This window comes from Heteronotia binoei, chromosome 13, assembly GCF_032191835.1.
Source record: "Heteronotia binoei isolate CCM8104 ecotype False Entrance Well chromosome 13, APGP_CSIRO_Hbin_v1, whole genome shotgun sequence".
In the NCBI taxonomy this organism is placed as follows: Eukaryota; Metazoa; Chordata; class Lepidosauria; order Squamata; family Gekkonidae; genus Heteronotia; species Heteronotia binoei.
The window spans coordinates 69,373,770-69,388,520 of record NC_083235.1 but is presented as its reverse complement, the minus strand read 5'-3'; the positions used below and the strand labels follow the sequence as shown (position 1 = coordinate 69,388,520).

Below are 14,751 nucleotides of genomic sequence, written 5' to 3'. Positions count from 1 at the left end.
ATTTCAGCCCTTGGGAGCATGTCATTTTTTAATTGTAGATGGTCAGGCATACAGCTGCTGCTGCTTTATAGAGGAAATAATACTGTGCCCTGCTAGATTTTATCCTAACTCCCTGTTTTTTTTTTTTCTGCAGAGGCTGGCAGATGAAATAAAGAGCAAAGAATCTGATAAGAATACTGTGATCAACTTATCCCAGAATATGCAATCAATTCTCAATGTATGTTTTTTTGGGATTTCTACATATTTTGTTTATTGTTTATTAAATTTGGTTTCTAGATCACTCTTCCCTGGGGAACATGTCTCGGGGCAGTGTACATCGACACTTATACGTGAAATCCATAGTTAAAACAATAAAAAATGCAATAATTAACCTAATTAGATGGCACTACCACTTCCAGTCGTGCCACTGCCGCATGTGGGGAGGCAAGAGAGAGGAGTGCCAGCCAGGTGGAAACTGCTGCTGTCTTCAGTCAAATGCCTGGTGGAACATCTCTGCTTTACATGCCCTGTGGAACTGCATTAAGTCCTACTGGGCATGGATGTTATTCAGTAAGTTCCACCTGGATGGAACCAGGGCAGAAAAAGCCCTGGCTCTGGGTGAGGACAGCTGGATGTTTCAGTTTTATTATTATTACAGTCAGTGACCATAGGGAGGGACAGTGGCTCAGTGGTAGAGCAACTGCTTGGGAAGCAGAAGGCCCCAGGTTCAATCCCCGGCATCTCCAAAAAAGGGTCCAGGCAAATAGGTGTGAAAAACCTCAGCTTGAGACCCTGGAGAGCCGCTGCCAGTCTGAGAAGACAATACTGACTTTGATGGACCAAGGGTCTGATTCAGTAGAAGGCAGCTTCATATGTTCATGGGGAGGGATGGTGGCTCAGTGGTAGAGCATCTGCTTGGGAAGCAGAAGGTCCCAGGTTCAATCCCTGGCATCTCCAAAAAAAGGATCCAGGTAAATAGGTGTGAAAACTTCAGCTTGAGACCCTGGAGAGCTGCTGCCAGTCTGAGAAGACAATACTGACTTTGATGGACCGAGGGTCTGATTCAGTATAAGGCAGCTTCATATGTCCATATATGTCCACCAGTACCAACAGACAAAAACATTATCAGGTATACAGCTATTCACGTTAAACTCCAGTTAAAATAAAACTATAAAATTTAGCAAAAAAAACTATATAAAATTACATAGAAGTAAGAGAATAAAATATAAAATAACATCTTAGAGGACCATATTTAAAATTTGAAGTACATCATCGGCATATAGTAAAATTGATATGTGACACGAGCCACGTTTTGGAGGATGAGAATCAGAATTTGTCATTTGCTTAACCGCATCACTCAGATAAAGAATAAATAAAACAGGGGCTAGGAGACAGCCCTGTCTTACTCCCTTGAAGGTTTTAATAGATCCTTAGGGTGGAATCATCATGTAGAACACAAATAAGTAAAAGTAACCTTTTATCTATATTATTACTCTGTATTTTTCCCATAATCATTACCTCACTCAGCCAGATGTCTCTTGGGCCAGGGACCACCAGTAGGACCACCAGTAGGAGAGCCAGTTTGGTGTAGTGGTTAAGTGCGTGGACTCTTATCTGGGAGAACCGGGTTTGATTCCTCACTCCTCCACTTGCACCTGCTGGCATGGCCTTGGGTCAGCCGTAGCTCTGGCAGAGGTTGTCCTTGAAAGGGCAGCTGCTGTGAGAGCCCTCTCCAGCCCCACCCACCTCGCAGGGTGTCTGTTGTGGGGGAGGAAGGGCAAGGAGATTGTAGGCCGCTCTGAGACTCTTCGGAGTGGAGGGCGGGATATAAATCCAATATCTTCATCTACCTCACAGGGTGTCTGTTGTGGGGGAGGAAGGTAAAGGAGATTGTGAGCTGCTCTGAGACTCTTCGGAGTGGAGGGCGGGATATAAATCCAATATCTTCATCTACCTCACAGGGTGCCTGTTGTGGGGGAGGAAGGGAAAGGAGATTGTGAGCCGCTCTGAGACTCTTCGGAGTGGAGGGCGGGATATAAATCCAATATCTTCTTCTACCTCACAGGGTGTCTGTTGTGGGGGAGGAAGGGAAAGGAGATTGTGAGCCGCTCTGAGACTCTTCGGAGTGGAGGGCGGGATATAAATCCAATATCTTCTTCTACCTCACAGCGTGTCTGTTGTGGGGGAGGAGGGGAAAGGAGATTGTGGTAAGGAGATATTGGATTTATATCCCACCCTCCACTCCGAAGAGTCTCAGAGCGGCTCACAATCTCCTTTCCCTTCCTCCCCCACAATAGACATCCTGTGAGGTAGAAGAAGATATTGGATTTATATCCCGCCCTCCACTCCGAAGAGTCTCAGAGCGGCTCACAATCTCCTTTCCCTTCCTCCCCCACAACAGACACCCTGTGAGATGGGTGGGGCTGGAGAGGGCTCTTACAGCAGCTGCCCTTTCAAGGACAACTCCTACAAGAGCTATGGCTGACCCCAAGGCCATGCTAGCAGGTGCAAGTGGAGGAGTGGGGAATCAAACCCGGTTCTCCCAGATAAGAGTCCGCATACTTAACCACTACACCAAACTGGCTCTCCAAGATGCAAGACTCTAGGCGAATGAAAGAAAGGGACCATTTGATACAGTTAAAAACCAAAAATTGCACAACCCTATTTATTTCCAATTTTTTTTCTCAATGAGGTGCCATTTTAATGTTACGCAGAAAGTGCAATGGAGGAGCAGCCTCCAAGAGGTGGGAAAAGGGCAAGGTTGAAAAACCCAAGGAAATGTGTCTGCTTGTGAATTACTTCAGCTTGTGACGTGAATAAAGGGGACAAATTGCCACAAAACAGCTTTCAGGTAAGCAGGGGAAATAGCAAACCGACGGTGAATTGAGAGCTGAAGGATGAAAATGGATGCAGAACTTTAAAAAATCTGACTGTAATGCAAGATGAAAGTGGAGGGAAATGCAGTATGAAAAAATAATGTTACAGAGAGGCATTGTGAAAGCGAGGAAACCACCAATGCAGAAAGGGCCAACACTGGAGACAGGATTGCATATTTTCCACTTCTACAGGGCAAACCAGCCTATTCTCCTTTGACTCTGTTATTTTTGAAATAGGATTATGAAATACAGGCAGGAAAATATCGGTCATCTCTGGACCCTGTTTTGACCGCTTCCTCTGCTAAGCGACTCCGAGTAACTCCATTTCAGGAGAGCGTCCAGATTCAGGTGAGAGCTTGAGACCAAAAGTACAGATTGCCTGTTCTTATATATAGTTTTTCTACCCTGTCCAACCAGAACTTAGGCTTTCAAAGCAGCTTACAAAATATAAAAATAGCAAGATGTTATTAAAGATGGTACTTTAAAGATGGTACAAGATGCTATTAAAGATTGTACTTTAACATACCGAAGTCTGACAAAGCAAGAGTCGGTCAGTTATAAAATGCTGAATTAGCTTTCACCCACTAAAACTGAAGCTCTTCTTTTGGACTGGATGCCATAATTTACAAGAGGATTTTGCCTAGCTGATAGTTGCACTATCTGAGATCTTAGAACAAGCTGACAATGATCTACCGTATTTTTCGGACCATAAGACACACTTCCCCCCCCCAAAAAAAAGTGGGGGGGAAAGTGTGTGCGTCTTATGGTCCGAAGGTACGTACCTTCGGGGGGCGAGGGGGCGATCTGCTGCCTCTTCCTCCGATCTGGGATCGGAGGGGGGAGGGAGCGATCCCAGCGCTTGCTTTAAACATCACAGCTGAAGGCAGGCACACAGGGAAGTAGGAAGCACGCTGCCCCCTCTGCAGCCGGCGCTTGCGAAGCGCTGGGGCCACGTGGAGCGATCCCACGCTTGCCTGAAGAAGATGGAACCAGGCAAGCAGGCGCGGGGGAAGCGCCGGATCAGAGGAAGAGGCAGCGGATCGCCCCCCAGGAGGAAGGTGCGTCCTATCCTCCGGAGCGCCTTATGGTGCGAAAAATGCAGTAGTTTGAGGTCCCCAACCTTTTTCGGCCTGCACTTTTGAAGCTTCGGAGTTCTGACCCAGGGTGATGGGCACAACCACAAAATGTCAGGAAGCGAGGTTAACTCACTTTAACATTCCCGGCAGAAGCTCTGCTTAACAGCATGACTTTTAAAAGGAACATATCATTTTAAAATATTGTCTTGCACAAACACAGGGTAGATCCTTGTGCTGAAAGCAACGTTTTTAAAAATCTGCTCAGCCAGTCAGATCTCCGAGAGCCAATCAGAAGCTCTGTTGGGCAAAAGCTCCATCGACTTTCTAAAAACACTAGGCAGGCACCTAGAAGGTGTCCACAGGTGACACAGTGCCCACAGTAACACTTTCGGAATCTCTGGTCTCATTCAACTTCTTCCTGAGATACTCTGGGAGGAATCACCATTTTTATTTTTTTTATTTATTAGATTTGTGAATCGCCCATCCCTGCTATCGCTGAGCTCTAGGAGATGTACAACGTTAAGCATAAATAAGCAATTAAAATAACAATTATTTACAGTCTAAAAGCAGATGGTGAAAGCCTGTTATTATTAGGGAAGGGACGGTGGCTCAGTGGTAGAGCATCTGCTTGGTAAGCAGAAGGTCCCAGGTTCAATCCCCGGCATCTCCAAAAAAGGGTCCAGGCAAATAGGTGTGAAAAACCTTAGCTTGAGACTCTGGAGAGCCGCTGCCAGTCTGAAAAGACAGTACTGACTTTGATGGGCTGAGGGTCTGATTCAGTATAAGGCAGCTTCATATGTTCATGGGGAGGGACGGTGGCTCAGTGGTAGAGCATCTGCTTGGGAAGCAGAAGGTCCCAGGTTCAATCCCCGGCATCTCCATCTAAAAAGGGTCCAGGCAAACAGGTGTGAAAAACCTCAGCTTGAGACCCTGGAGAGCCGCTGCCAGTCTAAGAAGACAAGACTGACTTTGATGGACCAAAGGTCTGATTCAGTAGAAGGCAGCTTCATATATATGTTCAACTGCAGTCTGCCAGTCATTTCACAGGCAGAGGGAAAGAGGGCAAGGCGAACACGGATAGCAGAAGAGGGCGCCAACCTAGATGGTCACAATCGTCATTCTCAACCAAAAGCCTGGTGGAACATCTCTGCAGAACTGCAAAAGGTCCCACAGGGCCCTGATGTAATTCAGCAGAATGTTTCACCAAGTTGAGGCCAGGACCAAAAAGACTGGTGTCCTTGGAGCAAAACAGAGGAAATGGTCCCATAGATACATCAATCCCTGACCACTCAAGGCCTTGAAGTTCAAACCCAAAATCTTGAACTTGACTCAGCACTCCACTGGGAGTCAGCGGTGCAGCAGTGGATGAGGGCCTTTTGTTGAGCAGGAACACACAGGAACGCAGTTCCGGCTGGCTTGGTGTTAGGGGGTATGGCCTAATATGCAAATGACTTCTGCTGGACGCTTTCTACAAAGAAGCCCTATGCAAAACAATGGTGATGCCAGGGGGGCGTGGCCTAATATGCAAATGAGTTCCTGCTGGGATTTTCCTACAAAAATAGCCCTGAGCGCATGTATATGTGCTGTCCATGATCAGTTGGAGGTTCCAGGTCAGTCTAAAGGGCAGGCCACTGGAGAGTGAGTTACAGTAGTCTAGCCTGGAGGTGACTGTTGTGTGGATTACCGTGGCTAGGTCAGGGTGTGACAGAAAGGGGCCAATTCCCAAGCCTGGCACAGATGAAAAAACACCAGCCTGGTAATGTGCATGACCTGGGCCTCCATGGTCAAGGAGGCATCCAAGTTCACTCCCAAGCTCTTGATGGACTGTGCCAGTGTCAGTGGCACCCCGTTGAGGGCAGCTAATCTATGCCCCAGTCCCAAGGGCCCCCCACAGCCACCATCTTAGTTGGATTCAGCTTCAACCGGCTCTTTTGTAGCCATCCAACTATGGCCTCCAAACCCATGGCCAAATTCAGTGGGGGAGTATCCAGATGGCCATCCAATAGCAGATACAGCTGGGTGTCATCAGTGTACAGATGACATCCAAGCTCAAAACTCTATACCAGCTGGGCAAGGGGACACACACAGATGTTAAACAGCACTGAGGAGAGTAATGCCCCCAAAGGGACCACACACATTAGGGAGATGACACGTTCCCCCCCCCCCACTCAATGCTACCTTCTGTCCCAGACCATGGAGAAATTAGGTAAACCATTGAAGGGTCAACCCCCAAACTCTTATGTCAGTGAGGCGGTGGGTCAACAGGCTGTAGTGAATCGTGTCAAACACTGCCATAAGATCTAATAATGATAGCAGAGCCAGCCCACCTTAACCCACATGTCTGCGGAGATCATCTGCCAGGGCGACCAGCACCATCACCATCTCATGTCTGGGGCAGAAGCCAGACAGGAATGGATCCAGCACAGATGTGTCTTAATGATGTTTTTGTCAATTCTCTTTAGGAAAACGAGGTGACAAAGCTCTACATGGAGGCCGCTGCTGAAAACAAACAGCAGATTAACCAGCTAAAATTTGCCAAGAAAATTATGGACAAGGTACTTGTGAATCTCGTTTTTGTATCTGCCCTGCTTTTATTTATACACCTGCCCTGCCTTTCTCCCAGGCATTCTGGGACCTAAAGTGGGTAACAACAATACAAAAAATATGTAAGCAATTTAATTAAAAACATTTTAAAACAATACATTAAACACAGAAGCTAAAACAACTTATGACTCAACCAGCAAGGTAGTCCCCGGCTTGCCCCAGACTCAGGTTACCCTAAAATAGGCCCATAGCCAGGATTTTAAAGGTTGGTGCTCCTCCCACATGATTTAAATCATGGAGGAGGAAGGGGATGGCCCCAACCTTCTCAAGCTTTCACCCCCATGGCCCATCAAGGGGTGGCAGGGGGAAAAGGAAGGTCCAGGATATCTGAGTGGGGGCACCCCACAAGAAGTCAGTGGGTGGGGCCCTCACAGGCTCCCCATAGCTATGCCTGCCCTAAAAACTCTCTTGGACAGCTGTTTCACAGTCTTGCTGGAATTTCCCTGTTCCAGAGGTATGGGACGGCCATTGAAAAAGCCAAAGCCCAATACCTGGGCAGAACATGCTTTAGACATAGGCCTTGCTGGGAAGATCAAAACTGCTGCATAGGAACATTCAGCAAGAGGCGCTTCTTCAAGTATGTGGGCCCTAGGTCATGAAGGGCTTTACAGTTTGAATATCAGCACCTTGAATTGGTCCTGGAAACTAAGCACCAGCCGGTGAAAGGACCTTAGGATGAGTGTATCATGTTTTCATTGGCTGGCCCCTGATAACAGACAAGCTACTGCGTTTTGCACCAGCTGCAGCTTCTTGATCACATTTAAGGACAGCCCAATGTAGAACGTATTACAGTGGTCAAGCCTCAAGTTTATGGATGCGTTGATCAGCATGACCATGATATTGAAACAGGGGGCCAGCTTTCTCGTTTGATGTAGCGGGGGGTGGGGGGATATTTTCCTTTGTCATGGACACTGTTTCTCCAGAAGGGGACTAGCGAAACTCCCAAGCCTTTAACAGAATCTTGGAACAAAAGTTGCACGCTAATTAACGTAGGCAAAACAATCCTGTAATGTACTGAGTGACGAGACGTGTTGAAGGCAACATACTTTATTGGCGAGACGTGTTGAAGGCAACATACTTTATTGGCGGGTCCCGATTATACACATACCCTGGAACAACCCTCCGTCTGGCCAGGTCCGATCCTGGCCAGTTAAACTTCCCGCCACAGATCTTGATTGGCGAAGCGTATTAGCGAGCTACATCCAGGGACCAGTGGACTTCCACTGGTCGCCTCCGTAGCGTCCACTGTGTTGTAACATCAAGACTGAAATGCAAGACATAACAAATCCTGTTTCAGGCAGTGGCCCTGCCAGCCTGCATCACCTCCATCTTACCTGGATTTGCCATCAGTTTTTCTCTCTCAGCCACTTGAGTACTGCAATCAGATACTGACCCAGGGCAGTTCGATGGCTTATTTAGGGTAATATATAGCTGCATGTCATCAGCATATTGATGATAACCTACTGTACACAATCTCATTAAGAGGGCTTACATAGATACTAAACATGGGAGATACCACAAAACCTTGGAGCACACACCCCTCTCCATGTTAGCTCCCAAGGGGATGGTTCAGCTCTCCCACAGCAACATTTTTTCACATGATCTGATAGAAGAAGAAGAATTGCAGATTTATACCCCGCCCTTCTCTCTGAATCAGAGACTCAGAGCGGCCTACAATCTTCTTTATCTTCTCCCCCCATAACAGAACCCTGTGATGTGGGTGGGGCTGAGAGGGCTCTCATAGCAGCTGCCCTTTCAAGGACAACCTCTGCCAGAGCTATGGCTGACCCAAGGCCATTCCAGCAGGTGCAAGCGGAGGAGTGGGGAATCAAAACCCAGTTCTCCAAGATAAGAGTCTGTCCTTTCAAGGACAATCTCTGCCAGAGCTATGGCTGACCCAGGGCCATTCCAGCAGGTGCAAGTGGAGGAGTGGGGACTCAAACCCGGTTCTCCCCCCCATAACAGACACTCTGTGAGGTGGGTGGGGCTGAGAGGGCTCTCACAGCAGCTGCCCTTTCAAGGACAACCTCTGCCAGAGCTATGGCTGACCCAAGGCCATTCCAGCAGGTGCAAGCGGAGGAGTGGGGAATCAAAACCCAGTTCTCCCAGATAAGAGTCTGCCCTTTCAAGGACAACCTCTGCCAGAGCTATGGCTAACCCAAGGCCATTCCAGCAGCTGCAAGCGGAGGAGTGGGGAATCAAAACCCAGTTCTCCCAGATAAGAGTTCTCCCAGATACACCAAACCGGCTCAGCACTGTTCTGCCCAAATCCACCTCACCTCCCAGGTGCCTGAACAGTATTGCATGGTTCATCATATCAAAGGCTGCTGAGAAATATAGCAACGATAGAGATACGTTCCCTCTGTCCATCTGAAGATGGAGATGATCCAACAAGTGCCAATAAACTTGTTCCTGTCCCAAATCCAAGCTTGCCCCTGTCTCATCCGAGTCCCTGTCCCAAATCCAAGCTTGTCCCTGTCTCATCCAAGTCCCTGTCCCAAATCCAAGCTTGTCCCTGTCTCATCCGAGTCCCTGTCCCAAATCCAAGCTTGTCCCTGTCTCATCCGAGTCCCTGTCCCAAATCCAAGCTTGTCCCTGTCTCATCCGAGTCCCTGTCCCAAATCCAAGCTTGTCCCTGTCTCATCCGAGTCCCTGTCCCAAATCCAAGCTTGTCCCTGTCTCATCCGAGTCCCTGTCCCAAATCCAAGCTTGTCCCTGTCTCATCCGAGTCCCTGTCCCAAATCCAAGCTTGTCCCTGTCTCATCCGAGTCCCTGTCCCAAATCCAAGCTTGTCCCTGTCTCATCCGAGTCCCTGTCCCAAATCCAAGCTTGCCCCTGTCTCATCCGAGTCCCTGTCCCAAATCCAAGCTTGTCCCTGTCTCATCCAAGTCCTTCTAGAGTTGCTGTCCCACTACTTGTTCAAAAACCTTTCCCAGAAAGGGAATGTCGAAGACTTATATAATTGTCTAAAGATGCCTTCTTGAGAAAAAACTCCTTTCATCAAAGAGGCATTCATGATCCTCTGAAACAAAAGACTCAGGGCGTTTTCGCACAGGGCTTACCCCAGAGCGACGTCCCTCTTCACCGTGCAGCGTCTGCGCGGATTTCACACCAACTGCTCCGCAGAACCCGTAAGAGCCGCGTAGTGCCGCGGCTTTTGTGTTGCAAATGTAAACCGCCAAAAACCAGCTTTACATTTGCGACACAAAAGCCGCGGCTCTTCGCAGCTCTTCCGGGTTCTGCAGAGCAGTTGGTGCAAAATCCGCGCAGACGCTGCGCGGTGAAAAGGGACGTCGCTCCGGGGTAAGCCCTGTGCGAAAACGCCCTCAAAGTCCCCCTGCAGGATTTAACAAGCCAAGAAGGATACGGATCTAAGTTCCAAGTCGTTGGTTTCATACTGTCTGGAACTCTGTCAACGTCAGAGAAACTAGCCTGAACTTATCCTAGTAACAGTGACTTGATGATCTTAAAGATCATCTTATATGTCAGCATCTTGGCATCCTAAATTGTTAACAAACTAATCCAATTTAAAAAAATTAATAACCGTACATTCTGTTTAGCCCAGGTAGCTTACTGCTGGGAATAAAGGAGAAGAAATGTCTCATTTTCTCACCTAGATTTCACAGTTATGCCAGAATGCTTACCTTTCATGCTACCACACTGCCATATTTTTAGGAAATTCAGTTTAATGATTTATAAGCTACTTCCTACCACAGAAGGGTACAGGGTGTTTATGAAGCATGAGATGTTACTGTAACAACATCTACAGCACACCCCACAGTTTGCATCTTCATAGCTACAGAACTTATTGAGTTCAAAATCCTCAGAAACATTATATATAAGCTTAGCAACAGTTTCTCTTATATCTATATAAAATTAGGTGTTCAGTCATACATTTTGGATGCCCTTCTATGCCATTTGTAAGTGTCCCAATGATGACAGTATTAATATTTTTTCTTAAATGTTCAAAGGATTTCAAACATTATCCTAGCAATTCTTCAACAGCTGTCTAAAGTAGACCAGTTCTGTTATGCATTTATACAAAATGGGTGAGCCAGGGCAGTAGCTTATCTAAAATTAATTCATGGCTGAAAATTACTGATTCACAGCTCATTCTCTATCCCTGACTTTCTCCACTAGTCAACTAAAATATTACTGCATATCCAAATAACCAGTTGTATAAAAAATTAGCGGAGGAGTAATTTTAATGGCAAATTGTTTTTCCTTCCCTTTCTAAAGCTGCTTGTCTTTTTCCTTCTGCAGAAAGAAGTAAATGAGGCAGTGCATGTGATGCACAAACAAACCCACCAGTCTGAAAACACAGCCAGGTCACTGAAAGAATCAGAAGCCCTTCAATCTCAGCTGGAAGAGGAAAAAAGCAAGAAAGCCAGGGCTCAACAGGAACTAGAAGAACAGAGGAACAAGCTTCTAATGCTAAAAACCCAGCGGCCCATTGAAAGAGTAGAGGAGAAGGAAGTAGTGGAGTACTACAGAGATCCCACTCTGGAGAGTAACCTGTCTAAAATATCTCAGCAAATTGAGAATGAGAATAAGCAGAGAAAGTGGTTACAGGCTGAAATTGAGAGGATGAACTGTAAGGTCCTACAAATGGAGAAAGACAGAAAGGTTGTGAAAGCCCAGTTACTTACCAAAGAGGTTACTAAGATAGAGAAAGATCCAAGCCTAGATGCCCAAGCAGCCCAACTTAGAGAAGATATCAGGCATCTCAGAGAGAATTCAACTTCTTCCTCTGAACTTGAGCAACTCAGGAAAGAGCTGCACTTTCTGGAGCAAAAACAGCCAAACATTCAAGAGAAAGTGGTGCTAAAAGAGGTGGTCAAGCTGGAAAAGGACCCAGAGATGCTAAAATCAGTCAGGACATTACAGATGCAAATTGATGAGGACAGTTTCAAGAGGAAGTCTGTGGAAGATACAATAGGGAAAATGAAAAGCAGAATTGAAGAGCTTGAAATGCTGATTGAAACAGCAGAACCAAAAGTCATTGTGAAGGAGGTGAAGCAAGTGGAACGAGACCCAGAGGTTCTGAAGGAGTCTTCCAAGCTTCAAGCTCTCATTGAAGAGGAGAGGAACAAGAACTTGGTGCTAGCAAAAGAACTGATAGACCTTCAGAGCAGATACAGCACTGTGGAGAGGCAAAAGCCTAAGGTAGAAGTTAAAGAAAGAATAAATGAGATCTTCCGGCTTGATCCAGAAACAGAAGAGGAGATTGCACGTTTGAAAAAGGAACTCCAAGCCGTTACAAGGAAAAGGAAAAGAGTTGACCAAGATGTGGAAACAGTCTTATCTGAGCTCAGTGTTATCAGGTCTCAGAAACCTACACTGGAGTTTAAAGAGGTCATCCAAGAGGTGGTGAAGATGGAAAAGAGCCCTGAGATTCTGAGAGAAATAGATAGACTGAAACAACAACTGAATGATCTTGTGAATACAAATGGAAGGTTCCAGGAACAATTGATCAGGATTCAGGGGGAACGAGATGAGTGGAAGAGGGAAAAATCAAAGGTTGAAACCAAACTGGTTACTAAGGAGGTTGTCCGATATGAGAATGACCCTCTGTTAGAGAAAGAAGCTGAACGTCTCTGCCAAGAAGTACGTAGTGCATCACAAAAGAGAAGAGCAACTGAAGATGCCATTTATGATCTACAGAATAAGTACATACTTCTTGAAAGAAGAAAGCCAGAGGAAAAAGTTGTGGTCCAGGAGGTAGTAGTTATGCAGAAAGATCCAAAGCTCCGAGATGAGCATAGTAGGTTGAGTAGGAGCCTGGATGATGAAGTGAGCAATCGCCGACACCTGGAACGTGAAGTCCAACAGCTTCGGGCCGTAGTGGAAGAGGAGGAAAAGTTGCTTAACTTCCAGGATGATAGAAACAAACGACTTGCTTTGGAAAAGGAAATGCGGCAGATCACTTTGAGAATAAAGGAAATTGAGGAAAGTCCTACCCCAGTTCAAGAGAAAATAATCATGGAGGAAGTGATCAAGTTAGAGAAAGATCCAGTTCTTGAGCAGTCTACTACCACCCTGCGAATAGATCTGGATAACGAGAAGGCTCAAGTGTTGAACCTACAAAGGGAGTGCAAGAATTTAGAATGCCAGATTGATACTCTACAAAAAACTAAGTCCCAGGAAAAGACCATCTACAAGGAAGTAATCAGAGTAGAAAAAGATAAGGTATTAGAAAATGAACGAGCCCGTCTTTGGGATCTGTTGAATAGGGAGCGAACTGCCCGACAAAATGCAGAAGAAGGTATCAGGCGTCTCAAGGAAAAAATTGAGAGAGCAGAAGGCATGAAGAGGACATGGTCGAGAGAAGAAATCGAGCTCCAGAAAACACAAAATGTGATAATGCAAGAAAAAGTCAATATTGAGAATGAATTAATGGAGCTGGAAAGGCAAAAGCAACAGAAAATTCTCTTCCTTAGAGAGGAGACAAAACTTTTGAGCCAGAGGACAGAGAATGACAGACAAAAAAAGATGCAGCTTGGTCAAGAGCTTTCTCTCCTTGAATCAAATATACTCAGAGAGAAGGACCAGATTTATGAAAAAGAGAGGACAATCCGTGAACTCCAATCCAGAGTCAACAGAGAAGAGCTGAACCAAGAGACTAGGATGAGAGAGACTAATCTTTCAACAAAGATCTCTATTCTGGATCCAGAAACTGGCAAGGATATATCACCGTACGAAGCCTACAAGAGAGGTATGATAGACAGGAGCCAATATATTCATCTGCAGGAACTAGAATGTGATTGGGAAGAAATCACAACCCTCGGGCCAAAAGGGGATATGTCTGTCCTCCTTGACAAGAAGAGTGGAAAGCAGTATTCCATTGATGATGCCTTGCGATTTAGAAGGATTACAAAGGAAGAATTCCAGCTTTACAGGGAAGGCAAGCTCCCCATCTCTGAGTTTGCTCTGCTGGTAGCAGGAGAAACTAAGCAGATTTCACCCCTGTCTATTGGCTCAATAATCTCTAAATCTCCAGCTACATCCCCAACTTTCCAACAAAAACAGGACTTCTTTCCTCATCCCCTAATTCCTTTCTGTGATGATACTTTCCCCATTGCTGGGGTTTATGACACAACCACGGACAACAAGTACAATATCAAGTCTGCTCTTAACAAGAAGCTGGTGGACCCAATGACAGCTCAAAAGCTTCTAGAAGCACAGGCAGCTACTGGAGGCATTGTTGATCTTATCTCACGAGATCGTTATTCTGTTCATAAAGCCATTGACAGAGGGCTGATTGATGACACTTACATGCAGAGGCTGCTGAATGCCCAGAAAGCATTCACAGGAATTGAAGACCCTGTCACCAAAAGAAGATTGGCCGTAGGAGAGGCAGTTCAGAAAGGTTGGATGACCGCAGACAATGCCTTTCCATATCTGCAGGTACAGCATCTGACTGGAGGACTAATAGATCCCAAGAAAACTGGCCGTATCCCAGTGTCAGAGGCTGTCCAAACAGGCATGCTTAACAGTGACCTGGCCACAATGCTGAAAGATGAATCTAACTATGAAAAGGATCTTGTTGACCCTATCATCAAAGATAAGATCCATTACAAGGAAGCTATGGCTCGTTGTCGGAAAGATCCTTCAAGTGGGCTCCTCCTCCTTCCAGCTGCTTCTGATGGGTACCAGTCATATCAGTCAACAAACCGTTCACCCACTTTGTCCCGGTATAGGCACTGAGGCAAGCACATTGTCCCCAGGTGCTTTAAACCCTCAGCAAAGTTCATACCTGTCCACGAGTAAACAATATGCCTGGCATATGTGAATGGGTGGGTACTATACTAGATAGCTAGTCCTATTTCCTTATACCAAGGTAGCAATGCATTTCAAGGAGAAGTTAGCATTCCTGAAGGTAGAAGGGTTCTAATGCAGTATACTGTAGGTCAGCAATTGAACAAATAAGCTTGGTGAGCTTTTATTCTATGTCTTTGTATCAAGGTACTTTGAGTTTGATTGTTGTCATGCATGCAATAAAAAAATTAAAGATATAAGACTCGATTCGTTATCTTTAAAACTGGGGACACTTCAAAACAAGAGCTGTGAGGCAATGTGTGGAAGTAAACTCATATCTAAACTTAACTCAAGAGTAACAGGGAAGGAGATAAAAATAGTGAGAGAGGTTACATGGAAACTCCAAATCAAAAGCTGCATGTTTTCTGAAGTTTCAAAGGCAATCCAAGAAAGGACAA

The 14,751-nt window shown here is 45.9% G+C and overlaps 1 protein-coding gene across 1 annotated transcript in view; it reads left to right on the top strand.

Annotated features, from left to right (window-relative positions):
• EVPL (envoplakin) overlaps positions 1 to 14,480 on the top strand; it is an 81,389-nt gene extending 66,909 nt beyond the window's left edge. The window contains exons 19-22 of the mRNA XM_060253129.1: positions 134 to 217; positions 3,093 to 3,203; positions 6,394 to 6,486; positions 10,799 to 14,480. Coding sequence (XP_060109112.1) covers positions 134 to 217; positions 3,093 to 3,203; positions 6,394 to 6,486; positions 10,799 to 14,242 — 3,732 coding nt within the window. The 3' untranslated portion in view covers positions 14,243 to 14,480. The remainder of the gene's footprint in view (positions 1 to 133; positions 218 to 3,092; positions 3,204 to 6,393; positions 6,487 to 10,798) is intronic.
• The last annotated feature ends 271 nt before the right edge of the window (positions 14,481 to 14,751 follow it).